This window comes from Callithrix jacchus, chromosome 16, assembly GCF_049354715.1.
Source record: "Callithrix jacchus isolate 240 chromosome 16, calJac240_pri, whole genome shotgun sequence".
Lineage (NCBI taxonomy): Eukaryota > Metazoa > Chordata > Mammalia > Primates > Cebidae > Callithrix > Callithrix jacchus.
The window spans coordinates 77,563,708-77,589,301 of NC_133517.1; the positions used below are offsets into that span (position 1 = coordinate 77,563,708).

At 42.6% G+C, this 25,594-nt stretch overlaps 1 protein-coding gene and 1 long non-coding RNA gene across 5 annotated transcripts in view; one reads left to right on the plus strand and one right to left on the minus strand.

Annotated features, from left to right (window-relative positions):
* The window catches only part of LOC118148602 (uncharacterized), a 39,793-nt gene that overhangs the window by 12,449 nt on the left and 1,750 nt on the right, over positions 1–25,594 (minus strand). Inside the window, exons 2-4 of one of the 2 annotated variants that reach the window (XR_013528140.1) lie at positions 25,285–25,398; positions 7,207–7,289; positions 6,806–6,919 (exon numbers count right to left, since the gene is read on the minus strand). This is a non-coding gene — a long non-coding RNA (uncharacterized LOC118148602). The remainder of the gene's footprint in view (positions 1–6,805; positions 6,920–7,206; positions 7,290–25,284; positions 25,399–25,594) is intronic. The other variant, XR_013528139.1, reaches the window with a different exon arrangement.
* On the plus strand, positions 2,082–25,590 carry DSCC1 (DNA replication and sister chromatid cohesion 1). Of its 3 annotated transcripts, none has more exons than XM_003735016.6 (9): positions 2,082–2,366; positions 11,284–11,452; positions 14,072–14,206; positions 14,946–15,036; positions 16,595–16,733; positions 17,388–17,440; positions 18,197–18,351; positions 21,923–22,071; positions 25,243–25,590. In XM_003735016.6, the coding sequence occupies exons 1-9, from the start codon at positions 2,185–2,187 to the stop codon at positions 25,349–25,351; spliced, it is 1,182 nt and encodes a 393-aa protein (XP_003735064.4). In that variant the 5' UTR covers positions 2,082–2,184; the 3' UTR covers positions 25,352–25,590. The 3 variants fall into 3 exon arrangements, with proteins under 3 accessions (XP_003735064.4, XP_035133373.2, XP_035133372.3); XM_035277482.3 differs by lacking the exon at positions 25,243–25,590 and adding an exon at positions 18,455–18,513 and having other exon boundaries at positions 21,923–22,059; XM_035277481.3 differs by lacking the exon at positions 2,082–2,366 and adding an exon at positions 6,675–6,849.

Below are 25,594 nucleotides of genomic sequence, written 5' to 3' on the forward strand. Positions count from 1 at the left end.
AGGAAATCATATAATAAAACTTCCCAGAACTAAAGAATAATGTAAGTTTCCAGATTGAGGGAGTCTGGCACAGCCCTGAAGAGAACTATGAAGAAACCATTAGCAGCTCCAGCCCTCTGCTGCTAGGCAGAAATATGAATCCCATGTTGCGAGATATCCTGATTTTTTCAAAAAGAAGAATAATCAAAATGTTAATGCAAACTCTTCTATTATAAATGGGCCAGGCGCGGTGGCTCACACCCGTAATCCCAGGACTTTAGGAGGCTGAGGTGGGCGGATCACCATCACCTGAGGTCAGGAGTTCGAGACCAGCCTGGCCAACATGGCAAAAACCCGTCTTTACTAAAAAATACAAAAATTAGCTGGGCATGGGGGCACAGCCTGTAATCCCAGCTACTTGGGAGGCTGAGGCATGAGAATCACTTGAACTCGGGAGGTGGAAGTTGCAGTGAGGTGAGACTGCGCCACTGCACTCCAACTTGGGTGACAGAGCAAGACTCCATCTCAAATAATAATAATGTGTCAATGATGGCTGAAATTAAACACACCTGGCCACACAAGCATGAAAGTAGGGAAGGATGGGCCATATGTAGGTTAGGCTATGGTGTATATGAAGAGTACTTGGGGCCGTGAGGTCTGGAAAGGCAGAACAGACATAGAACACAGAAAACCAGAAGCCAGGGGAGGTCTGAGTATGAGCTTTGACAGGAGAGGGAGGGGCTGATGACCTGAGAGCAGAGTGTAATGTCACCAGAGACCTTAATGTTGGGAAAGTTAATCTGACTGTGGTATAGAGATGGATGGGCAGTAGAAAGGGGGATGAAAAGCAAGAAAATCTGTTGGAAAGTCACAGTAATAAAAAGGAGGACCCAAAACAAGGCCGAATTTTCAGTTTTTGGAATGCCTAGAAGTCACTGTGCTCTGTATTGAATAAAAAAGAGAAGGAAGAAGGGAGGAAAAGAAAAGGAAAAAAGTTCATATGTGATTTTATAATATAAACTATGATTTAGTAAATAAAATTCCCTTTTTGTGCCATGAAACACAATATGAGCAATATAATCAAGAGTACAGTGTCCATGAGATCAGAATCAATTTTAGCTGATTCTGTTCTCATGAACAGACCTTTTGAAATTTATTATAACTGTTCATTTTTTAACTTGATAAAAGAATTTTTTTTCCTGCTACCAGATGAGTGATTAAGCCAACTTCAAATGTTTTTTGAAAAGGTATAGAAAATTTCTTTAGAAAAACATATTAACATAATTTTAATGAATGAATTAATAAAAACTATCATCATTCTATCTTATGAGAGGAACCCAGGTCCAAATCTCTGCCAGAATATCAAATTAATGGCAATAATTTCATATCATTAATTATTCTCCTGCCTGAGGCTAAGGCAGGAGAATAGCTTGAACCCGGGAGGTGGAGGTTGCAGTGAGCTGAGATCGCGCCACTGCACTCCAGCCTGGCAACAGAGCGAGACTCCATCTCAAAAATAAATAAATAAATAGAAAAGAAAGAAGTGAGATACTGCTTCCGAGTCAACCCTGGGCCTCGCTCCCGAACATGGGTTATTTGCACAAAACCCCGCAGGAAGCTTTTACAGCCACAGTCGATTAGGCTGGAGTCAGACTTTGTCACCTTCTGGCTCTGCCATCACCAGCAAGGAGACTGTTTCCTCACTGGCAAAAGGGAATGACCAAGGGCCCACCTTACAGGGCTGTGGCAACGGGATCATGGAATTACACAGGACAAGTGGGTACTACAGGGCCCGCCACTGGCGGAAGATGAGACAGTTCGAATGGAGAGGAAAGCGGGGCGTCGGCTGCTGAGAGCCAGGGCCGCTGGCGGGGATGGGGGCGGGCAAGGGCGCCGCGGAAAGGGTGGGCGGGGGATCCGTGTCCCACCCCGCCGGGTCGCAGCTCTGCTCCTGCGAGCTTCCGCCGAGACCTCCCCCCGGAAAGCCGCGTTTCCTTCCTGCAGTGGCGGCCCCGCGTGGGGCACGGAGGGGCTGGCGCACCCAGAGCTTGCAAGCCTTCCCGAGGGCGCGTCCGCAGCGCGCTCCGCCCCGGAAACACGTCCACTGCCTCCTTGGCGCGCTTTCCAAACACAGGTTTCGCAGCTTCCCGCTGCTTGGGGAGCTTCGTTCTTGCCCGCCAAACCCGCAGCCACCCGGGCGCTGCGATGAAGAGGACCCGCGAGGAGGTGGATGCCACGCTGCTGATCGCCAAGCTGAACGCGGCCGAGCTAATGCCCACCGTGCACTGCCTGAGCTTCGGCCCGGGGGCCAGCGGCGCTGCCGCCGGCGACTTCTGCCTGCTGGAGCTGGAGCCCACGCTGTGCCAGCAGCTGGAAGATGGACACAGGTGAGCCCTGGACACGCCGCTCCTCCAGCCTCCGGCCGGCCACGTTATGTTCTCAGCAAGGGAACTCGGGATGAGGAAACAGGGCCAGAGGGATGCACTGATTTTTTTTGGGCGGGGCACTCATAGCAAGCTGCCTGTTCCCAAGGAGTCCACGCCTCCTGTGGACGGTCCAGTTAGCTGCACTGCGGCCATGAGTAGCACTGGTCCAGCTGTCCTTGGAGGCGTGTGTCAGCTACAGAACACCTGCTATCTACCTTAAAATACAATGGTGATATCCAATATTTATAAAGCTCTTGCCTTCCACTTACATTTATTTTACTCAGATAATAGGAGTGTTGGGAATCAGCCTACAGACTTGGTAATTTGATGAGACCCCCACCCACTCCAAAGCAAACTTTCTTGGAGTCACTCAGCAGGGATCTGAACTGTTTCTAATTCCAGGTCAAATACAGACTTATGCAAGATCATTGATTAAAAGTGCAAGTTGAGGTAGTTTTTTAAAGGCAGTCTTAAGAAGTCTAGAGAGTCGTGTATCCCTCCACCCTGTGCTGTCCCAACTCCTGCAAAATAGGAAGCTCCAGCTTGATTGTCTGAACAACTGGTCCTCAGACCCCTATATTTTATTAGGCGATTATTTCTCTCTCTCTCTCTCTCTCTTTGAGATAGAGTCTTGCTCTGTCACCAGGCTTGGAGTGCAGTGGCACAGTCTCGGCACACTGCAACCTTCGATTCCCGGGTTCAAGTGATTCTCCTGCCTCAGTCTCCCAAGTAGCTGGGACTACAAGCATGTGTCACCATGCCTGGCTAATTTTTGTATTTTTAGTAGAGATGGGGTTTCACCATGTTGGCCAGGATGGTCTTGAACTCCTGACTTCGTGATCCGCCCACCTAAGCCTCCCAAAGTGCTGGGATTACAGGCATGAGCCACTGTGCCTGGTGCTCTTTTTTTCTTAATGGAATCCTTTAGGCTTTCTATTTTTGTACTTTGCCCACCAGAGTATTACAGTAAACTGGCCATTCTTCAGATACTTACTATATACCTCAAAGTATCTTTTTTTTTTTGAGACGGAGTTTCGCTCTTGTTACCCAGGCTGGATTGCAATGGCACTATCTCGGCTCACCACAACCTCCGCCTCCTGGGTTCAGGCAATTCTCCTGCCTCAGCCTCCTGAGTAGCTGGGATTACAGGCACGCGCCACCATGCTCAGCTAATTTTTTGTATTTTTAGTAGAGATGGGGTTTCACCATGTTTAACAGAACTGAAAGAACTTCGCTCCTCTGTTTCCGTCTCAGCTCAGTTGGTGGAGAGTTGAGAAAGGAACTCAAGTGTGAGGATTTTCTCTCCATCCAGTTCTAGTTTGTCCACCTGACAAAAAAAAAAAAAAAAAAAAAAAACAGGACCTGGAAACGTGTGTTTTTAATTTTGGTGTGTAGGAAGGGATGAAATAAACAAAATATTTCAAAGTGGGGATAGTGCAGTTAGAAGTAAATGTTAAAGACTAGGTACTTTGGGCCTATTAAGCATTATTAGCACTGGGAGTCTAAAAAACCTTTCATTCTTTTCACTTAAATGAAGACTTAGTAAAAAATAAATACACAGTCTGCTATTTCAGGTTTCTTATTATTTTTTCAAAAGAAACAAGTTGTGCACAAGAGAGCTAAATGCTTTACAAACAAGGAAAATGGCTAGAATCAACTCCCTTGTCATTGCCATTATCTTAGTCTTTAGTCCTTCCTTTTCCTCCTCTTCACCTTCATCCTTTTCGTCTTCCTTTTTTTTTTCCTTTTCCTGAGACGGAATCTCTCTGTAGCGCAGGCTATAGTGCAGTGGTGTGACCTCAGCTCACTGCAACCTCCTCCTCCCAGGTCCTGGTTCAAGCAGTTCTTCTGCCTCAGCTTCCTGAGTAGCTGGGACTAAGGCATGCACCACCATGCCCAGCTAATTTTTGTATTTTTAATAGAGATGGGGTTTTACCATGTTGGCCAAGCTGGTCTTGAACTCCTGATCTCGTGATATGCCCGCCTCAGCCTCCCAAAGAGTTGGGATTACAGGTGTGAGCCACTGCGCCCTCTTCCTTCTTTTCTATCTTTTTTTGGGGGGAGAGGGTGGTAGGAACATGGTCTCACTCTGTCCACCAGGCTGGAGTGGAGTGGCATGATTATGGCTCACTGCATGATGGTGCTGTAGCAGGAGCGACGGGGAACAAACCTCTTGAACACTGAACTGAGGAAGGAAGTGGCTTTTTATTCAGCCGGGAGCTGCGGTGGGCAGCAGCCTCATTCCCCGAGCTCCCTAAGCTGCAGCTTTTCTCCCCTTTTATAGGCTTACAACACTAAAGGGGAAACTGAGGTGGAACTATGTCACTGTTCATTTGCTGGACATCCAACCTTACAATCTTTTGGCTTCATTGATTTGCTAATTCATATGCCGCACGAGTGGAGACCAGCAAGGGAGGGGGGCTTACAGAGACAAGGCAGTGGCAACAAGCTGTTTGTTGGCAGAGGTATTTCCAGTAGGAAGCCTGGCCCCTGGAGACATGGGGCTGTGAACCAGTGGCAGGCGCCAGCCGGCAGGGATAACATTCATTTGTAGCTCTTTCAAGGTTAACAGATAGCAGAGATGCTGAGAACTAAAGAGAGTCATTTTCCCAGCTTTTTGGTATTTTATTTTATTTATTTTCTTTCTTCACTCTTTCCATCTGGAAGTCAGGAGGAGAAAGAGGTGAAATTGAAGAAGGCAAGAGGGTCTCCCCTCTCAGTGCCACTGCTACTTGGGCTCAGGCGATCCACCAGCCTCCTGAGTAGCTGGGACTTAAGGTGTGCACAACCACGCCCAGCTAACTTTTAAGTTTTTTCTTCTGTAGAGATGGGGTCTTGCTATGTTGCCCGGCCTGGTCTCAAACCCCTGGTCTCATGTTATCTTCTGGCCTCAGCCTCCTAAAGTGCTAGGATTACAGGCATGAACCACTGTGTCCTTGCCTTTCTTCAGCTGTGACAAAATCCCTTTGTCAAAGTCTCTCTTTTTTTTTTTTGAGAAGGAGTTTCGCTCTTGTTACCCAGGCTGGAGTGCAATGGTGTGATGTCGGCTCACCGCAACCTCCGCCTGCTGGGTTCAGGCAATTCTCCTGCCTCAGCCTCCTGAGTAGCTGGGATTACAGGCACGCACCACCATGCCCAGCTAATTTTTTGTATTTTTAGTAGAGACGGGGTTTCACCATGTTGACCAGAATGGTCTCGATCTGTTGACCTTGTGATCCACCCGCCTCGGCCTCCCAAAGTGCTGGGATTACAGGCGTGAGCCACCGCGACCAGCTGTCAAAGTCTTTTGTTTAGTCCACGCTGTAAACATATCCTTTTCATGGTTTTCATTCAGTACTGCATCCTTTTTTTTCAGAAGGTCCCAAGTTTTTTTGCAGTACAACTTATGGTTAGGCCAGGATATGCTCCTTTGATTGTGAGGGAGTACTCAAGGATGACGCTTGGGTGGGTACCAGGAGCAGCAGCTTGGCCATCCTTGGGGATCTTGTTAGAAATACGGGACCCTGGGTCCCATCCCAGACGCACTGAATCCCACTCTGCTTTTGAGCAACATTCTCTCAGATGCCTATGCATAAGTTTAGGAAGTACGGCTTTAGCATGTTGTAGAAAATTGTGACAGCTTGACTGAAGCTTCTGGATGCTTCGTCTTGTGCTCTTCCCAGCAGTTTACACGAGGATGCCATGTAGTGCCATTTGGCCTCTTGGCCTCTGTGTATCTGTCTTGCCCATCTTTATTTTTCCTTAATGAGGCTCCAGGGCGTCGGGGTCCCTGTGGCTCTCAGTTGGTCCAGAGCTTGCTGCATGGAATCCATCATTGTGCCAGCAGGGGGCAGAGGCAGCATCAAAACTTAATTCTAGAGTTCTGGTCGGGCAGAGACGCAGGGCACGGAGAGCTCCCCCAGGGCCCTCTAGGCCCTCCGGCCCGGGCGTGGGTGAGCGGGGGGACCCCGGGCCGGCGGGTGAGCTGGGGGACCCTGGGACAGGCCGTGCCCTCTGCCCTGAAGATACCGGAGGCCTCTGCTGTGGCTGCCCGCTGGCCAGGCCCCGGACTTGAAGCTGTGGCGAACCTCCTCTCTTCCCCACCCCACCTCGGTGACTGATGGCGGCAGCGGCCTCTCCCAGCCCGAACCCCGCCGGCTGCCTGGTCTCCAGGCTCAAAACTGCTGGGCTTTCACGAAACCCCAGCCGAGCTGCTGGGACGCAGCACCTCTGGGTGGCGGTGGGAGTGGCAGGCCAGGAAACATGGCGGCCACTCGAACGCCGCGCGGCAGATGCCGTTAGGTCACGGAGGGCCCGGGAAGGCGGCCTAGGGACGCAGGCAGGCTCAGCCACTTCTAGGCCATGGAGCCGCGCAGATCCGGGTCCCGGTGACTACTCTGTCCCCATCGGGCGAGACCTACCTAGTCCTGATGACAACGGACAAAGGCCTTAACGGGCCTGGGAGGTGAGCGAAGTTACGAATGTCGATGGTTAGTCGCCATCGGGATGGTTGGTCTTCATTCAACCAAACTTCGCTGTTGGAAGAGAGAAATGGTAGAATTACAGGCCACGTTTGGCCCGCTGGAGATGCCCACCACTCTCTGGGAAGAGTTACTGGCCGTTTATGGAAGGCCTGTGTATATAATATGAAAAGGCTGCTCTCAACTCCACCCCAACCTTTTAATAGAAAACATTTGTCACATCTAGCCCTTCTAGATGTAAAGAGGTTGCCAACGTATGATAGAGTTAGAAAATGACACATCTTGTAAATTTTCGTTTGTTTAAAAGAAGTCATAGAAAATACATGTCTTCTGGAGATGACCTTTGGAAATGGAGTTGTCAGGTGGCCTCTCGGAGCGATAGTCCACATTTGGTCGTGGGTTAGATGACATGGAGCTGGAAGACCTGAGAAGGAGGAGAAGGTTCTGTGCTAGACTGGTCACATTCAGAAGACAGTTTCATATTCTAACCATTGTTTTGTGTGCATTTTATTCCTCAGTACTGTATATATAGTTGACAATGCTAACCTTTTTTGAAATGTCTGTTCTTTTTAGATGTTCTGAAGTGCCTGATATATGTTAAAATTAGTAGTAAAATCACATTTTGTAAATATTGTTTTGTTATAATTCATAGGAAATGTTGTTTTTTTGGGGGAATGGCCGAATCACCTCTTGAGTAATACTCACTGTGCTTGTGCAGCGGCTCAGGGGAGGAGAGGGGAGGGGGAAGGTGCAGAGAGCTCTATGCCACCCTGCTTACAATGAGGCCAGATGAATCATTATCTCCATGCATTTTGTTTTACTTACCTGGGTATATGGTGTACATAAAGGACAAACAAGTCCTAATTTACAACATCTAGTCTTTCTAGATTTTAAAGAGGTTGCGTAGAGCTAGTAAACTAATGTATTGTACATTTTGTTTTACAAGTCTAGGAAAGATTGTCTTCTGAAAATTTGAGCATTCTTGCCCACTGGGTTGATGGAGATGGGAAAGGTTCTAGGCCAGAATGTTCACATTTGGAAGACTCTTTCAAATTATAACTGTTGTTAAGTGTTTACAGTTTATTCAAGACTGCTGTGTACATAGTGGACAAATTAACTCCTTACTTGAAACATCTAGTCTATCTAGACATTTAGAAGTGCCCAATAGGCCAGGCTCGGTGGCTCAAGCCTGTAATCCCAGCACTTTGGGAGGCTGAGGCGGGTGGATCACTAGGTCAAGACATCGAGACCATCCCGGTCAACATGGTGAAACCCCGTCTCTACTAAAAATACAAAAAATTAGCTGGGCGTGGTGGCGTGTGCCTGTAATCCCAGCTACTCAGGAGGCTGAGGCAGGAGAATTGCCTGAACCCAGGAGGCGGAGGTTGTGGTGAGCCGAGGTCGCGCCATTGCACTCCAGCCTGGGTAACAAGAGCGAAACTCCGTCTCAAAAAAAAAAAAAAGAGGTTGCCAGTGTATGACAGAAGTAGAGAGTTAGTAAACTAACACATCCTGTACACTTTCTTAAACTTCATAGAAAGGCTGTCTTCTGAAAAACACTTTCGGAAGTGAAGTTACATCAGCTTTAAGTGACACATGTGCCTATATCCACCAGGTTGGTGATGGAGAGGAGTTGGAACGAATGAACAGTTCTAGACCAGAATGTTCCTATTTAGAAGACACTTTCAGATATAACCATTGTTACATGTGTGTAGCTTATTCAACACTACTGTGTATATAGTAGACAGATTTAAGTCCTAATTTGAAACATGTAGTCTTTCTGGATGTTTAGAAGTGCACAAAGTATGTTAAAAGTAGAGGTAGTGAATAACACATTTTGTAGCTATCCTTTTAATATGAAGTATCGTCTTTTGGAAATTGATCAATTCTCTGAGCAGTAGACATTATCATATATGTGCAATTTTGGGGGAAGGAGGAATGCAAGGGACTTTCTACCAATGTGTTTATGATGAGGCACATTTACTATTGTCCTTATGTCTGCATTTTCATTTACTGTGCTGTGTATATAGTGCATGATAAGTGGACCTAAGACTCCTGATATACATGTAGTCAATGTTAAAGAGGTTGCCAGTGTATGACAGAAGTAGAATTAGTAAACTCATGCATTGAGTACACTTTGTGTTGGAAATCATAGAGAAGTCTTCTTAAAAACAGATGGGAAATTGTTAAAATCCTCTCAGCATTACAGTTGGCTGATAGCTGTCCATGGGGTTGACAGAGGCTGGAAAGGGAAGGGGGTTCTAGGCCAGAATGTTCCCATTACGGTCTGTGTTATGTATATGTACCATTTATTCAATGCTACTGTGTTTATAATGGAAATCTTAAGTCCAGATTGAAACATCTAGTCTTTCTGGGTGTTTAAAAGTGCACCACATAGGTTAAAAGTAGAGGGCTAAAGTAACACCCCTCTAAGCATTTGTTTTCATTACTTCCTAGGAGTGATTGGTTGCATTTGGGAATGGAATTGTTAAAACTTGATGTTTAGGAGCTTATGCTATTTATTGGGTGGCATTGGGTGGGGGAGGAGGAGGTATGCAGGGAAAAGGGTTCTGTGCCCCTGAGATTAGTTCAGCTGGTCTAACCATTGTTTTATATGTGCATTTTAGTTAATATTGTGTATTAAAGAATAAACAAGTTTTAATGCTCAAAGTATGTTAAAAATAGATGTAAATCAGTCCCTTTATGAATGTCCTTTTTGTTAGTTTTTAGGACGGCCTGTCTTCTGGGAGTGAGCTTTTATTAGTCTACCTCTTGGAGCTAGATGTCCTATACTTAGTCACTGGGGATGGTGGAAGAGGGTGAAGGGAAGGGCTCTCTGCTACTATCTCTATATCGAGAAGATGGTTTTAGATGATAACCACAGGTCTATATGAGCATTTTTAGTAAAGTGCCTATGTTTATTATGGACAAAGTTCATTATTTTGCACCGTCTATGCTTCATGAATGTCTGGGGTGACAACATAGGATAAAAACTAGAGTTCGTGAATTAGTCAATTTGTATATACCTTTGTTATAATAGAAAAGATGCATCTTGGACATGGAATTGTTAAACCACCTCTGAGCAGTCTATGTCAGGACTTGTTCATTAGGTTGGCAGTAGAGGGGCAGAACGAAGTATAAAGGGAGAGATGTATGCAGATGTGTCCAGTGTCCACGTGTCTATATTTACATTTTGATGACAGCCATTGATGTATGCATCCTCTTTTGGCTGTACTATAGGGATACATTAAGTACTTCAATGGAAATATACTTTGCTAATATTTTAATGGTATAGATCTGTTAACGAATTCTCTTAGAAACATACTTAGTGTATTCTGTATAAGTAAGGGTGGCTGAGAGAAAGGAGAATAGACCCAAAGTCAGGCAAGCAAGTTTTATTAATCTGCTGGGCTGCTCTGTAACAGAGGAGGCAGGCCTGAGCTTACAAAATGGGGGTTTGTTTATATGGGGTGAGAGGGGAATAAGGGAGTTTCAGGGCTGAGGTAATCTATCCTCTGGTAACGGACACAGAGATAGTTTGTCAACTTGTAACAGAACTACAATACATTATCCAGTGACTTCTGTGGTGGCAGTTTTGTTTAAAAAGAGAAACCAGGATTCTTTTACACATATGTGTCAAACAGGAATTTACAAGTATGAATAACAAATACTTGTTTTCCCTGTCCTCTCTCCAGCTGCTGGGATGGCTATAATCAGGCTTTGTTTAATTGTAGCACATCTGGCAGCCTTGATGTGATGCCTTGGTAGGGGTTCAGGAATTCAGCTGCAGAGCAATCAGTGTGGGGAAGGGGTCAGTTTACACAGAGGGGGTTTTCTGAGGCAACTTGTCCCTAACATATACTTAGTGTATTCTGATACTGTGTGTTTCATTTTAAATTGAGCATTAAGAGAATGCAGTATTTAAATTGGAACTCTGCCAATGCTTTTATCTAGAGGCGTGTTGCCATTTTTGTCTTCTATGAAATTTTTATCCCAAGAAAGGCAGGATTACATTTTTTTTAACATACTGAGTTGGCGTAGTGTATTCTTGGTTATCAAAATACTCATATAACTTTGGGATTTTGAATTGGTATATATTCATGACATATGAAAAATCATGATACGTACTGTACAATCTCAGTCCCTTAAAATTGGATGTTGTGCCTACACACTCACAGGACCTAGAAAAACATGTCAAACTATAAACTGTTTGATTGTGAGTGACTTTGTTCTTTGCTTCTTGTGTTTTTCAGTTTCCTCTAATGCACTTAACTTTTTAAAAATAAAGGTTATTTTAAAAACGTAAAAAAGGACTTGATTCTAAGTTCTGTAAGCCTAGAGGGTTTGACAACTATTTATAATGAAAATGACTAGTGGAGTGTCAATAAATTGTATATCTTCCCCCCATTTTGCTACAGGCTGGTGATTCGTGGTGATAAAGACGAGCAAGCTGTGCTGTGCAGTAAAGACAAAACATACGACTTGAAGATAGCAGACACTTCCAACATGTTGCTTTTCATTCCCGGTTGTAAAACTCCAGACCAGCTGAAGAAGGAAGAGGCGCACTGTAACATTATTCACACTGAGGTGCTCTTTTCTGTACTCTGATTTATAAAAGTCTGAGAATGAAAACAGATGTGGTAATCTGGTCTTTAGTGAAAAACTTTAGGTGTGAAATCTATAATCAGGGAGAATCAAGAAATTCTTCAAAGAAATTTGACTTTCTCAGCATTATTATGATTACTATTGCTTTTTTGTGGAGTCTTGTGAACTTGTCTGTTTTTCCCCATTTTGATTTTCAAGTCCCAATTTGACCTTTTTTCTGTAATGTGCAGTTTGTTATTTAGTGACTCATTCTAAAACTTCTACCTGTTTTTAGTAGATTTTGCTGTGGATGTGTTTTGAAAGGAGACTCCTTCAAACCATAACTTAGTTCATTTATGTAATATTTATGAGGTGGGAAAATGAAGAAATTTGGGCCAGCTGTGGTGGCTCACATCTGTAATCCTGGCACTTTGAGAAGCCAAGACAGGTGGATTGCCTGAACTCAGGAGTTTGAGACCAGCCTGGGCAACACAGTGAAACCCGGTCTCTACCAAAATACAAAACATTAGCTGGGCGTGGTGGTGTGCGCCTGTACTCCCAGCTACCTGGGAGGCCGAGGCAGGAGAACTGCTTGAACTCAGGAGGCGGAGGTTGCAGTGAGCTGAGATCACTACACTACACTCTATCCTGGGTAACAGAGCTAGACTCTGTCTCCAAAAAAAAAAAGAAATGAAGAAATTTGAGTTTTTGAATGAAGTGTGTTTCTTAGCTATGAGGCTGGTTTAGTTCATTAATATCTGTAGCCAACTATAACAAATTTTTAATTATTTTGGAGAATACTGATGGTGGTAACCAAACAAGTCTCCATTCTGTCCAAGTTGTTACACATATAACAATCCAAGCATAGCCCTTATTTCTTTGAGAATGACTTTAGGCCAACTATATCCTTAAATAGAGAATTGGAGAGGAAAGAAGGGAAAATGTTGGAAAGTTTCATTGATTCATGTAATGCTACTAGAACAGAGGAACTTCCAGTAAATATTCTATGTTGGTTTTTGTAGTTTTTTTTTGTCTTTCATTGTGATTAACTAAAAATATTGGCAGTTCATCCTTTTGTAAAACAGTAATGTTATTTTTTCATCACTTAGCTGTTCTGTAGGTGCTTTTGTGAGGGCATAATAATTCCTACAAGAATCTTTGAGCTCTTGCTTGTTATGGAAATTCTATGTACTGAGGTTGGCTAAAATGTAAATCCACCAACCAAAGGTATAATCGGTGATTGAAGCTTAGGTGCTTAAAGGGGTTAGATAAGAAATAGGCTGGGGGTTGATAAATGGTGGTAGATAGCCAGGAATAACAGGGAGTGATTGGGTCTACAGCAGATTGGAAAGCACAATTCCCAAGTAGGTGGATGGCTGCTACTCAGCTGCCTTGTGGGAAAGTAGGCCCAGCGTTGCTCGACTTTTGATTTATTTTTTCCTTTTTTTTTGTTAATCAATGAGAGCTTCTTATGATGCTCAGGTTGGCCTTGAACTCATAGCCTTGCCTCCTCAAGCACCAGGACAACTGGCTGGAGCCACCGCGGCTCCCTGATTTATTTTTTCTAAATAATTACTGAAATTTAGATTTTTGGGGTGAAATCTCCAATTTTTTTTTTTTAATATTGGCATCTAATTGAAACACCATGCCAAACCTCCCCAGCACACAAAAGCATACCACAGTATCTGTGTATTGGATGTAGCCAGAAGGCTGACATTTTTTTTTTTGCTTTGATTTTGTCTGAGACTATCATAAAACAGCAAACCACTTTTAACTATGGATAAAATCAGTCTATCTGATTTGGTCCTTAAGCTCTTCTTTTGAAGGCCTTAGATTCAGCAACATGTCCTTCAGGCTGTAGGTCTCATCTTTTCAATCAAGCCTTATCCTAGTTTGAAAGTAGAAGCATCCCCTGTCCTTCCATTTCAGAGTTAGAGGGCATCCCAAAGATAATCCAGCTTAGCATCTTTTTTTCCTTTTATGAAACACTTATTGGGCATCTACTCTATGCTAGGAACTAGGCGAGTCTTGTATGTACAGGCAGGGATAACAGATATTCATCCATTCTCTAGCTTCTATCAACTGGATTTTGAGTGGTAGGCCTCTCATGATTTCACAAATCCAACAATGTAATTAGCTGCAATTCTAAACAGTAGTAATGTCTTGGATTAATCAGAAATCTCTGTCCCTTAACTTCTGCCTCATTTTGACATGAGCAACACAAGGGTACACCCTCTTCGCTTTAAAATCCCTATTTAAAGACTATGGTAATACCGTTTCTCTTTTTTTTGTCTTAAGTATATTCATTTTTAGTTGTTTCTACCTGGTGTGCAGAATTGTCACCACCCTCATCATTTTTTCTGGGGCGTAGTTTTCAGAGTACATTTGAGATTCTTACAATGTTGGCAGTGTCTTATTAATGGGATTTGAAAAGATGTTCTTGAGGATGCCCATCCATCTAGTTGAGATGGTTGGATAAATGCCTTCCTGATACAAAGTAGAATACCTTGAGGCTTCCTTTTCTCTGTACTTGTTGAGGGGGCAGATTGATTAGTTGGAATTTTGTATGAAATTTTCTTTTAGAATGGCCCCTAAAAGGTTGTGATATATTATAATTTCTAGATCTTTGGTTTTTCTAATAATTATTGGGAATTAAGAAGATGTAGACCTAAGTTAAAGAAGCTAAAGAAGCTTTTGATGGAAAATCCATATGAAGGACCTGACAGTCAAAGAGAGAAGGATTCACATTGCTCAAAAGTAAGACTCTTATTTTTACTTTTATATTTGAAATTTAAAAACTATAATCAGAAGCACTTAGTGGTCACATTCTTACTTTTTAAAATTTATGTTATATAGCTGTTAAATGCCTCTGTTAAAAAAAAAGTTACGAAATTTCAAGCATACCCAAAAGCAGACAGAGCAGTATAATGACGCATATATTCGATATTCACTTGAACAATTAAGGTCTTCTCAGTCTTGTTTCTTCTGTCCCCTTTCTATCCTTCCATCTTTTTTTTCCAGAGTATTTTAAAGCAAATCCTATACATCATAATGCCATGTATATAGCTAAAAGCTCCCCCTATCCCCTCAGCCCCTGGCAACCACAATTTTACTATCTCTATGAATTTGATTTCTCTTAATGCCTCAGATAAGTGAATTATGGTATTTGTCCTTTTGTGGTGATAGCATTTTGAAGTACAAAAGATTATTATTTTGATGATGTGGATTGATCTTTTTGTTTTTGTTGCTTGGGTTTTTGGGGTCATATTTAATTTTCATATTTTCCAGTGTCATGAAGATTTACCTCTATTTGTTTTATAAGGCATCCATTGATTTTTGTGTAGAAATCATTATACATTAACAAAAGAAACTGAGCTAATGCATAAGTATTGCCTTAATCTGTTCTGTGTATTTATTTCCCAAAATTCAGCAAGAAATCTAAAAAAAAAAAAAATTAATCTTCAAGGGCTTTAAAATATTTTTATCTTTTTTTCAGTATACAACTGAAGATTTGCTTGATCAAATTCAGGCAAGTGAGGAAGAAATAATGACCCAATTACAAGTTCTAAATGCCTGTGAAATTGGAGGTAGCGTTACTTATCACTATTATAACAATTATGAAATTGGGCATCATAAGGGAGAGAAGTTTTTGGACATCTTCACCCTATTGCATATAGTTTATTTAATATTCCTTTGGGTTTAAGGATGGTGTCATTTGGGCTCAGCGTGATGGCTTACGCCTATAATCCCAGCACTTTGGGAAGCTGAGGGGGGTGGATCACTTGAGGCCAGGAATTTGAGACCAGCCTGGCCAACATAGTGAAACCTCATCTCTACTAAAAATACAAAAATTAGTTGGTTGTGGTGGCATGCACCTGTAATCCCCGCTACTCGGTTGGCTGAGGATGAGAATTGCTTGAACCCAGGAGGCAGAGGTTGCAGTGAGCCAAGATAGCACCAGTGCACTCCAGCCTGGATGACAGAGCGAGACTCTGCCTCAATAAATAATAATAATAGCTTCATTGTTATTTCCAAAGTGCTTGGAGGATGTGACTGTGTTTCATTTAGTAATGACTCAACATATTTTTGAACATGTTAATGTATATAATAAGCCTGTATAAAAAATATGGGAGCATGTGTTAGAGCATGGGATTGATGGAAAAGCCCTGTGGTATTTTTAGTATTTTGACTGGCCTCTACTCTGGAGTTGGAGCTTTTTAATTTAATTTAATTTAATGTTATCTTATCTTATTTTATTTTTTGACAGAGTCTCACTCTGTTATCCAGGCTGGAGCATAGGTGCACGAGCTCAGCTCTCTGCAAACCTACACCTCCCAGATTCAATTGATTCTCCTGTGTCAGCCTACTGAGTAGCTGGTGTTACAGGTGCATGCCACCATGCCCAGCTAATTTTTGTGTTTTTAGCAGAAACAGAGTTTTGCCATGTTGGCGAGGCTGGTCTTGAACTCCTGACCTCAGGTGATCCATCCGCCTTGGCTTCCCAAAGTGCTGGGATTACAGGCGTGAGCCACACTGCCCATCTCTAAAGCTTTTTTTTTGAAAGGCAAATGAAACCATGTATTTTAATACAGCCCTGTTCAGTATTAACCTGCAGCATGGGGATGGATACAATTTTCATAGGGGGATGTGCAGATTACTTCTCGGTCTCTTCCTCAGATTTACATCACACAATTCATTTTTAAAATGTTGCCTTTATGTTGTCAGAGTAAGAATAGAAACATTCTCCCTTAGAAATCATGGATATGTACTTTTCTTTCACTGAGGTAGTGGTTGTGCCATCAATTATAAAATGGCATTTCATGGCCGGGCATGGTGGCTCATGCCTGTGGTCCCAGCACTTTGGAAGGCTGAGGCGGGCAGATCATGTGAGATCAGGAGTTCAAGACCAGCCTGGCCAACATGGTGAAAGCTGGTTTCTACTAAAAATAAAAAATTAGCTAGGCATGGTGGTGCATGCCTGTAGTCCCAGCTACTTGAGGCTGAGGTGGGAGAATTGGTTGAACCCAGGTGGAGGTTGCAGTGAGCTGAGATCACACCACTGCACTCCAGCTTGGGTGACAGAGTTGAGACCCTGCCTTCAAAAAAAAAAAGTTATTTGGTAAATATAACTTTTGAAATTTGTAGGTTATTGGAGGATTCTTGAATTTGATTATGAGATGAAACTTCTGAATCATGTAACTCAGCTTGTGGATTCTGAATCATGGTCTTTTAGAAAAGTTCCTTTGAATACATGCCTTCAGGAACTTGGACCGTTGGAGCCAGAGTAAGTCTTTTAATTTATTGTCTATCCAGATTTCCTTAACGGGAAGAGAGTTCTTTTACAGATTGAAATTAAACCCAGTGCATAAACTACAATAATTATATTTTGATATCTTTGAGAAATGTTTAAAATTATAGCCAAAGAAGATTTGGGAATTTTGGTCACTGAGTTAAATACATGTGCATTATCTTATTTGTTTTTGGCCATAAAAACGTAAAGAAATAATATGTTTGAGCTATTTTATAATAATAAATGTATGCTGCTGGGCGCAGTGGCTCATGCCTGTAATCCCAGCTACTCGGGAGGCCAAGGCAGGAGAATCTCTTGAACTCTGGAGGTGGAGGTTGTGGTGAGCTGAGATTGTGCCATTGCACTCCAGCCTGGGCAACAAGTGCGAAACTTTGTCTCAAATGATAATAATAATAAATGTATGCTTACATAATTGATGTTAGTATGTTTAGCATGGGGCCTGGCACCTAGTAACTTTCCAGTATAATTTAGTTAGTTCCTAATTTAAATAAAATATTATTTGGCAACCAAAATCACTTAGTATTTCAAATTTCAAATTTCTTTCTTAATTTCGAGTTGGCAGTAGGGTTAAAATACAGTGCATAAAAACACTTAGAACTTTTCAAATGTGTGTTTTAAATTTTTCAGGGAAATGATAGAACACTGTCTTAAATGTTATGGGAAGAAATATGTAGATGAAGGTAAGATTTGGAAAGTATTTTCATTTAACTCTTATATGTTAAAACTAAGAGCTCTGGCTGGGTAGAGTGGCTCACACCTGTAATCCCAGCACTTTGGGAGCCTGAGGTAGGTGGATGGCTGAGCTCAGGCTTTCAAGACCAGCTTGGGCAATGTGAAAACACTGTCTCCACAAAGAAATACAAAAATTAGCTGGCTGTGGCAGCACGTGCCTGCAGTCCCAGCTACTCAGGAATCTGAGGTGGGAGGATCACCTGAGCCCAGGGAGGTCGAGGCTGTAGTGAGCCTTGCTTTTGCCACTGCTCTGTGGTCTGGGCAACAGAGTAAAAAGAAAGACCAGCACAGTGGCTCCCGCCTGTAATCCCAGCACTTTGGGAGGCCGAGGTGTGCAGATCACCTGAGGTCACGAGTTCACGACAAGCCTGGCCAACATGGTGAAACCCCATCTTTACTAAAAATACAAAAATTAGCTGGGCATGGTGACACATACCTGTAATTCCAGCTACTTGGGAGGCTGGGGCAGGAGAATCACTTGAACTCAAGAGGCAGAGGTTGCAGTGAGTCGAGATCGTGCCAGTGCACTCCAGCCTCGGTAACAGAGAGAGACTTTGAAAAAAAAAACCCCAAGAACTATGGGGTTATGGTAAGTGAGTTTAGGTGTATAATTTCTTTCAAGAAACGGCACTAAAGAAAAGGAAACATTAGTACAGTATTTAATTATAAGAGGATAATGTGAAAATATGATTCCTTTTCATTAGGTGAAGTTTATTTTGAGTTGGATGCTGATAAAATATGCAGAGCAACAGCACATATGCTGCTTCAGAATGCGGTGAAATTCAATCTCGCTGAGTTTCAAGAAGTGTGGCAACAGAGTGTTCCTGAAGGAATGATCACTAGTCTTGATCAGCTTAAGGTAGTAGCAATAGACTTTGCTATCTTACTTCAACAGTTGAGTAATTTACTAGGTGAACGATACTTGAGTTGGAGCTGAATTTGGAACCAATTTCTTTTCCTAGACACACATTAGGAGTGCATGTACATCCAAGCCATCACATGATCCTTAAAACTCAATAAGGTATTGGTATATAATTTACATATTATAAAGTATATTTTTAAAATATTTTTAATAATTGAAATAAGTTGCTATCACTACAGTACCGTTTTGGAACATATCTATCACCTCTATACGATTGCTTGGGTCTATTTACTGTTAATCCCTGATCCTATTCAGTGAATCTTATTTGGTTCCATTCCTCACCATTTTTATCACCCCATCTTAGTACCTTGATTTTACAGCAACAGCATCCCTAGGCCTCTTGTGCTTTTAATTTTGCTCCCTTCCAATCCATTGTTTGTGGTGCTACTAGAATGATCTTTTTAAAATGCCAGTCAGGCATGGTGGTTTATGCCTGTAATCCCAGCACTTTGAGTCTGAGGCAGGCGGATCACCTGAGGTCAGGAGTTCAAGACCAGCCTGGCCAACATGGCAAAAGGCTGTCTCTACTAAACATAGAAAAATTAGCTAGTTGTGGTGGTGGGCAACTGTAATCCCACTTACTTGGGAGGCTGAGGCAGGAGAATTGCTGGAACCCAGGAGGCGGAGGTTGTAGTGAGCCAAGTTTGTGCCACTGCACTCCAGCCTGGGCGACAGAGTGAGACTCTATCTCAAAAAAAAAAAAGATAAATAAAATAATAATAAATAAATAATAAAAATGCCAGTCAGATCAGATGAATGTCTCCTGCTTAAATCTCTTTATTGATTTATTGATTGAGACTGAGTCTCATTCTGTCACCCAGGTTGGAGTTCAGTGGCTTAATCTCAGCTCACTGCAACCCCCGCCTCCCAGGTTCAAGCCTCAGCCACCTGAGTGGCTGAGATTACAGGCACCCATCACCAGGCCCAGCTAATTTTTGTATGTTTAGTAAAGATGGGGTTTTGCCATGTTTGCCAGGCTGATCTCTAACTCCTGACTTCAGGTAATCTGCCCACCTTGGACTCCCAAAGTGCTGGGATTATAGGCATGAGCCACTGAACCTGTCCTTAAATCAGTTTAATGGTTGCCTATGGCCCTTAGGATAAAAATACCCAGAATTCATGTCTTGGCCTATAAGGCCCTTCAGGATCACCTTCATAGCTTCATCTCTGGCTACTTTCTCTCCTGCTCACTACATACCAAACTTCCTTCAGGTTTTCAAGATCATCAAGCTCTTACCTACCTGAGACCTTCACATAAAGCTTTTTGTTCTAGAATGATATTCTCTCTAATTTCATCTGGTCACCTCCTGCTCATCTTTGAGTCGCTTCATCAAGGAGGCCTTCCTTCATTCTCTGCTTGAAGGGAAAGGCCTTTGGTTTTACTCTTCCATAGCACGGTGTACTTTGCTTCATGGCACTCTCCCCTTAGCTTGGAAGAATGTTTAATTCTGTGGTTCACCACTCTCCGCTTTGATGGCACTTTGCTGCTGCTTGCTAGTATGTAGCATACCGTCTGCATGTGGCGTATACTTGGTAAGTATTTTGTTAGTTAAATGAAAATATTTGCTTGGTATTTATGGAGTTCCTTTTATGTTGAGGCATCATGCTAGGCACTCAGGAGAAAATGTCATACAAGGTGTCATCATGGTGCTCAGCCTGGGGACTGGCAATGGGGGACACATATTACGTGCCTAAATCTGTTCTTTTTTTTTTTGGACTGAGTTTAGCTCTTGTTACCCAGGCTGGAGTGCAATGGTGCGATCTCGGCTCACCCCAACCTCCGCCTCCTGGGTTCAGGCAATTCTGCCTCAGCCTCCTGTGTAGCTGGGATTACAGGTACGCGCCACCATGCCCAGCTAATTTTTTGTATTTTTAGTACAGACGGGGTTTCACCATGTTGACCAGGATGGTCTCGATCTCTTGACCTCGTGATCCACCCGCCTTGGCCTCCCAAAGTGCTGGGATTACAGGCGTGAGCCACCACACCCAGCCTTAATCTGTTCTTATAATGCAGAGTGATCTATGCCATTGGAAAGGCATATACACGATGTTATAAGAGCAAAGAAAAGGGGCTTAGCCATCAGACTGGTCAATAAGGGATGACTTTCTGTAGGAACAGATGTTTTAGCTGCTGAGTATGGAAAGATGAACTGTTGCTGTCTAGATGGAAGGAAGGCCAGAGGTGGAAATCTAGAAAGCATGGTCAAAGGTGTGGAGGTATGAAAATGGGGGCATTGTTATAGGGATGCATGGACTGGAGTGAAGGATGCTTGTGAGGTAAGGACACTGTGGATTGTGCTAAGGAATTTCAACTCTATCTAGAAAGCTCTTTGAGGCCACTGAGTGACATCAGTTAGAGGAGTTACCTCATCAGGAACTCATCAGCTTGGCCTTTTGAAAAGAATGCTATGACAGTAAAGAAGATGGACAGATGGAAGGTTGGTTAGATTATGAAAAAGGATTACTTTTTCATAAAGAGGTACTTTTTCAAAAGAGAGTACTGGCCAAAGAAATAGGTAATGGGGAATGGATAGAGGAGTCCTGAAGCCTTAGCATCTATTATATAGGCTTTAGTGACCACGTAAGTGTGGGGTTTGGGTGATAAACGAGTTTATACATAGATTTGGATATAGAGGTCTGGGGCTCAAAAGAGACGTCTGAGCTGAAGATATAAATATTATAATCACTAGCAAGTAAATGGTGGCTCAGGCCACAGGTTTAGATGAGGTTACTCAGTAGAGTGACAGTGAAGCAAGCAGAGCAGTTGGGATGGAAGCCCCAGGGAACTACAGCATCAAGTTAGGAGGGAAATAAGGAGACTGTGGTGTCGGGGATGGAGAGGTATTTAAAGAAGAAGGAGTAATCAACAGTAACAAAGAAAATAGAGGGCTAGGGACCAAGTGCAGTGGCTCTCACCTGTAATCCTAGCACTTTGGGAGGCTGAGAAGGGCAGATCACTTGAGGCCAGGAGATTGAGAACAGCCTTACCCACATGGTGAAACCCCTTCTCTGCTAAAAATATAAAAATTAGCTGGATGTGGTGACATGTGCCTGTAGTTACAGCTACTCAGGAGGCGGAGACAGGAGTATCTCTTTGAATCCAGGAGGCAGAGGTTGCAGTGAGCCAAGATTGCGCCACTACACTCCAGCCTGTGTGTCAGAGTGAGACCCTGTCTCAAAAAGAAGAAAAAATGGAGGATTAGTACAATGAATCCAAGAAAAGGGCCCACTGGATTTGGCAATGACAGGTTACTGGAGACCTTTAGAACCAGAGCTATCTTGATAAAGCGGTGGTGGTAGATGCCAGATTGCAGAAGAGAAAAGAAGTCACTGCTTAAAGGAGCTCTTTGTATGAAAAAGGCTATTGTAAATCTCTGGATAGTTTAAGTTTCATGTAGCTGACATTTTGAATATCTTGAGCTAAGCTAAACCTAAAGGTAAAAGAATGAGTCATGTTTAAACATTACAACATTACTTTAACTGCCTTGTTTCTTCTCATTTCTTGTAGGGTTTAGCGCTGGTGGATAGACACTCAAGACCAGAAATCATATTTTTGCTGAAAGTAGATGATTTACCTGAGGATAATCAGGGACGTTTTAATAGTCTTTTCTCTCTAAGAGAGAAGTGGACAGAAGAAGATATTGCTCCATATATTGAGTAAGTAATTTATTAAAGATGGATTTTGAGGGTTGTTCTTTTTATAAAGAGTGGCATAGCATTTTAGATTTATGATCGGAATACAGTTTTCTTGAGTATTCCCTGAGGATACTGCTTCCCTAGAAACACCCTTAGGTGGTGGCTGTATTCTCTATGCTTCACAGTGACTGATGCTGGAGGTGGAATATGTGTTATCTCTGTTCCTCAATACTGCTTCTGAAACCCCTTTTCTGCTCTCATTCCTGGAAAACTGTCCCCTTTGAGGGACAAAATACATACCCCACTATAACTCTAAGGCAAACACCTCTCTCTCATTGCCACCTCATGCTTTACTTTATTTAACATTATGGATGTTAGAACAAGTTAGCCCCAAAGTCACTTCTTACAAAATCTTGAGTCCCCTAACACTTAAAATCCACTAACACTACAGCTTTTTCACCGTGTCACACCTCTCAGTTGCTCTCTTCTCTTTAGCCAGCTCGAATCCCATGGTCAGTCTTCCTAGCTTTTACTGTCTACACTTTACTCCTATGACCCTCTCCCTCTTGCCATATCTCCCTGGCAAAAAGCTAAAAAGATTAAACCCAACTTTCTGCTTACTCTGTGCCTACACCTGGCCAGCTGAAACTTTCTGGAGAATATACAATGAGCTGTCAGCATGGAGCTTCTTCTACATCTATGCATTTTCCTTTTTCCTACCAGTAGTACCTTCTGTTTCCTTTTATGATCTTATTTTTTCAGAACACAGAAGCACTGAGACCAGAACTACCTTCTTTCCCACTGCCAAATCGCCCATCCTCCTCATGTGTGTGCATACTTCCTTTGCAGTCCTGTGTGGTGAAAGAATTGTCCCTGCTCCTAAGGCCAGTCCTTTGCAATAGATCCATCTCCTCTGTTGTCTTAAAGACTTGGATCCTCGAGTTATTAATGTCCCTTTCACCCTTCGTGTTATTAATGTCTGCCTCTTCTGAATCATCCCCATCAGCATACAAAATTCTATAATATTGCCCATCTTGAAAAACAATAGCAACCTACTAGACCCTGCGTCCTTTGCTCTCCTTTATAAGAAAATGCCTTTTACAAGTTTCATATACTCACTCTATGCATTTTACCTCCCATTCTTTCCTTTACCCATTGACATCTTCTTAATCCAATTACAACCATCTTTCTGCACTCAGTGGTTAATTATGTGTCCTCGATTACTTGGGCACTATTTGACAGTGTCTGCTTCCTCCTACTGAAAACACAAGTTTCTCCCCTCTTCCTTGGAGGAGGGGGAGAAAACCATCTCTTTTGTTGATGTCTCCCCATTCTCAATCTTTAAATGTTGGAGTGCTCCAGGACACTAGTTTTGGGCCATCTTCTCTTCTATTTATACTTTTCCTTTGGTGCCCTAATCTGGGCCTGGAAACAAATTTAATGACTTCCTAATTTCATCTTCATACTTACCATTTTCCCTGAGGTCCAGATTCCTGTATCTGGTTGCCTAATTCACCTTTCCAGTTGGATATTCAATAGAAATTTCAAGCTTACCGGGTTCATAACAGAACTGTTGTTTCTCCCTCATCCTTACCCCCCTTCTTCTTAATCACAGTTAACAGCACTGCTACTAATGCAGTTACTTAAACCAAAATCTAGGAATCATCCCTGTCCTTTCCTTCTCCCACCTTCTGGTTCAAACTATGACCAAATCCTGATGGATCATCTTGTACCTGCCTCTGAATTGGTCTCCCTGTTCTATTTTTACCCCTCCCCCTCTTTCCTGTTTATACTGTTTCTTTAAATATTCAAAAGTGACAATATAATGAAACCTTCATATATCCACTGCCCAGCTTTCATAATCATCAACTCATTGGCTCCTTTATTTTTATTTATTTATTTATTTATTTATTTATTTATTTGACATGGAGTCTCACTCTGTCACCCAGGTTGGAGAGCAGTGGTGCAATCTCCGCTCACTGCAACCCCTGCCTCCCAGGTTCAAGTGATTCTCCTGCCTTACCCCGCCGAGTAACTGGGATTACAGGTGTGTGCCACCATGCCCAGCTAATTTTTGTGTTTTTAGTGGAGACGGGATTTCACCATGTTGGCCATGTTGGTCTCAAACTCCTGACCTCAAGTGATCTGCCTGCCTTGGTCTCCCGAAGTGCTGGGATTACAGGCGAGAGCCACTGTCCCTGGCCAACTCCATTATTTAAAACGTAGATCACATTGTGCTTTTCTATTAATTAAAACCCTCCTATTGGCTTCCCATTACATGCAGAATTCAGTCACAACTCTCTTTCCCTGTCCTACAAGGCTCTGCGTGATCTGGTGTTGCTCCCTTCTCCAGCTCATGTCCTGCTTTTCGTCCCTCCCCTCATTATGTTCCAGTCAGAATCTTCTCCTTGAGGTACAGAAGAGGAAACTAAAGTTCAGGGAAGAGTTGGTAACCGAGACAAGTTCACACAAGTACCTTGTATCAACGATCTCTGACTCTAGGCCGCGCTGTACAGGACTCACTGTATCACACTGCTTTTATTTCTAATTTAGAGGCTGTGTGATAAAATGGAAATAGCATAGACTTTGAAGTCATACACACCTGGCGGCAGAATTTGACACTGTCATTTATTACTTGTCTGAACTATAGTTCCTCATGTATAATACAAGGTTAAATAATACATTACTCCTACTTTGTGTGGGTTAAATGAGATAATACATGTAATGTACTTAGTTTAATTAAAACTTAGAACTGGCCGGCCACAATGGATCACGCCTGTAATCCCAGCACTTTGGGAGGCCGAGGTGGGTGGATCAAGAAGTCAGGAATTTGAGACCAGACTGGCCAACATGGTGAAACCTCATCTTTACTGAAAATACAAAAAATCAGCCAGGCGTGGTGGCATGTACCTGTAATCCCAGCTACTCAGAAGGCTGAGGCCAAAGAATTGTTTGAACAATGAGCCAAGATTGCACCATTGCATTCCAGCCTGGGTGACACAGCAAGACTCCATCTCAAAAAAGAAAGAAAAAAACTTAGAACCATTCCCCACCCTCTCTCTTAGACAAACACCTACACTTATGCTGTTGAGAGGATAGATTCAGGGGAAGAGAGATAAAGTACATAGTACTGTATCATATTATAATGTTCCCTAAAATATTCATGCTATGTATTTTTTATTGTCCCCACAGAGATTTGTGTGGAGAGAAGCAAACCATAGGTGCATTACTCACCAAATATTCTCGTTCTTCGATGCAACATGGTGTAAAAGTTTATAATTCGAGAAGACCCATTTCTTAAAAGAACAACAGTCTTTTCTTCGGGACTCAAGTTGCTTTATAAAGTTGCTGGAAACAAGAAAAATAACTTTTATTTTGGACTTTTAAAAACCTAGTCTTCTAAGACATTTTTCTCCTCATCTTAAGCATTTTGAAACTACTGTTATTTCTTATATGTTATTGGATGTAGCTTTCAAATTATATTTGTACCCTGTACACAGTGTAAACAAGAGCAAAAGAAAGTATTATTTCCTGTGTTTAGTAT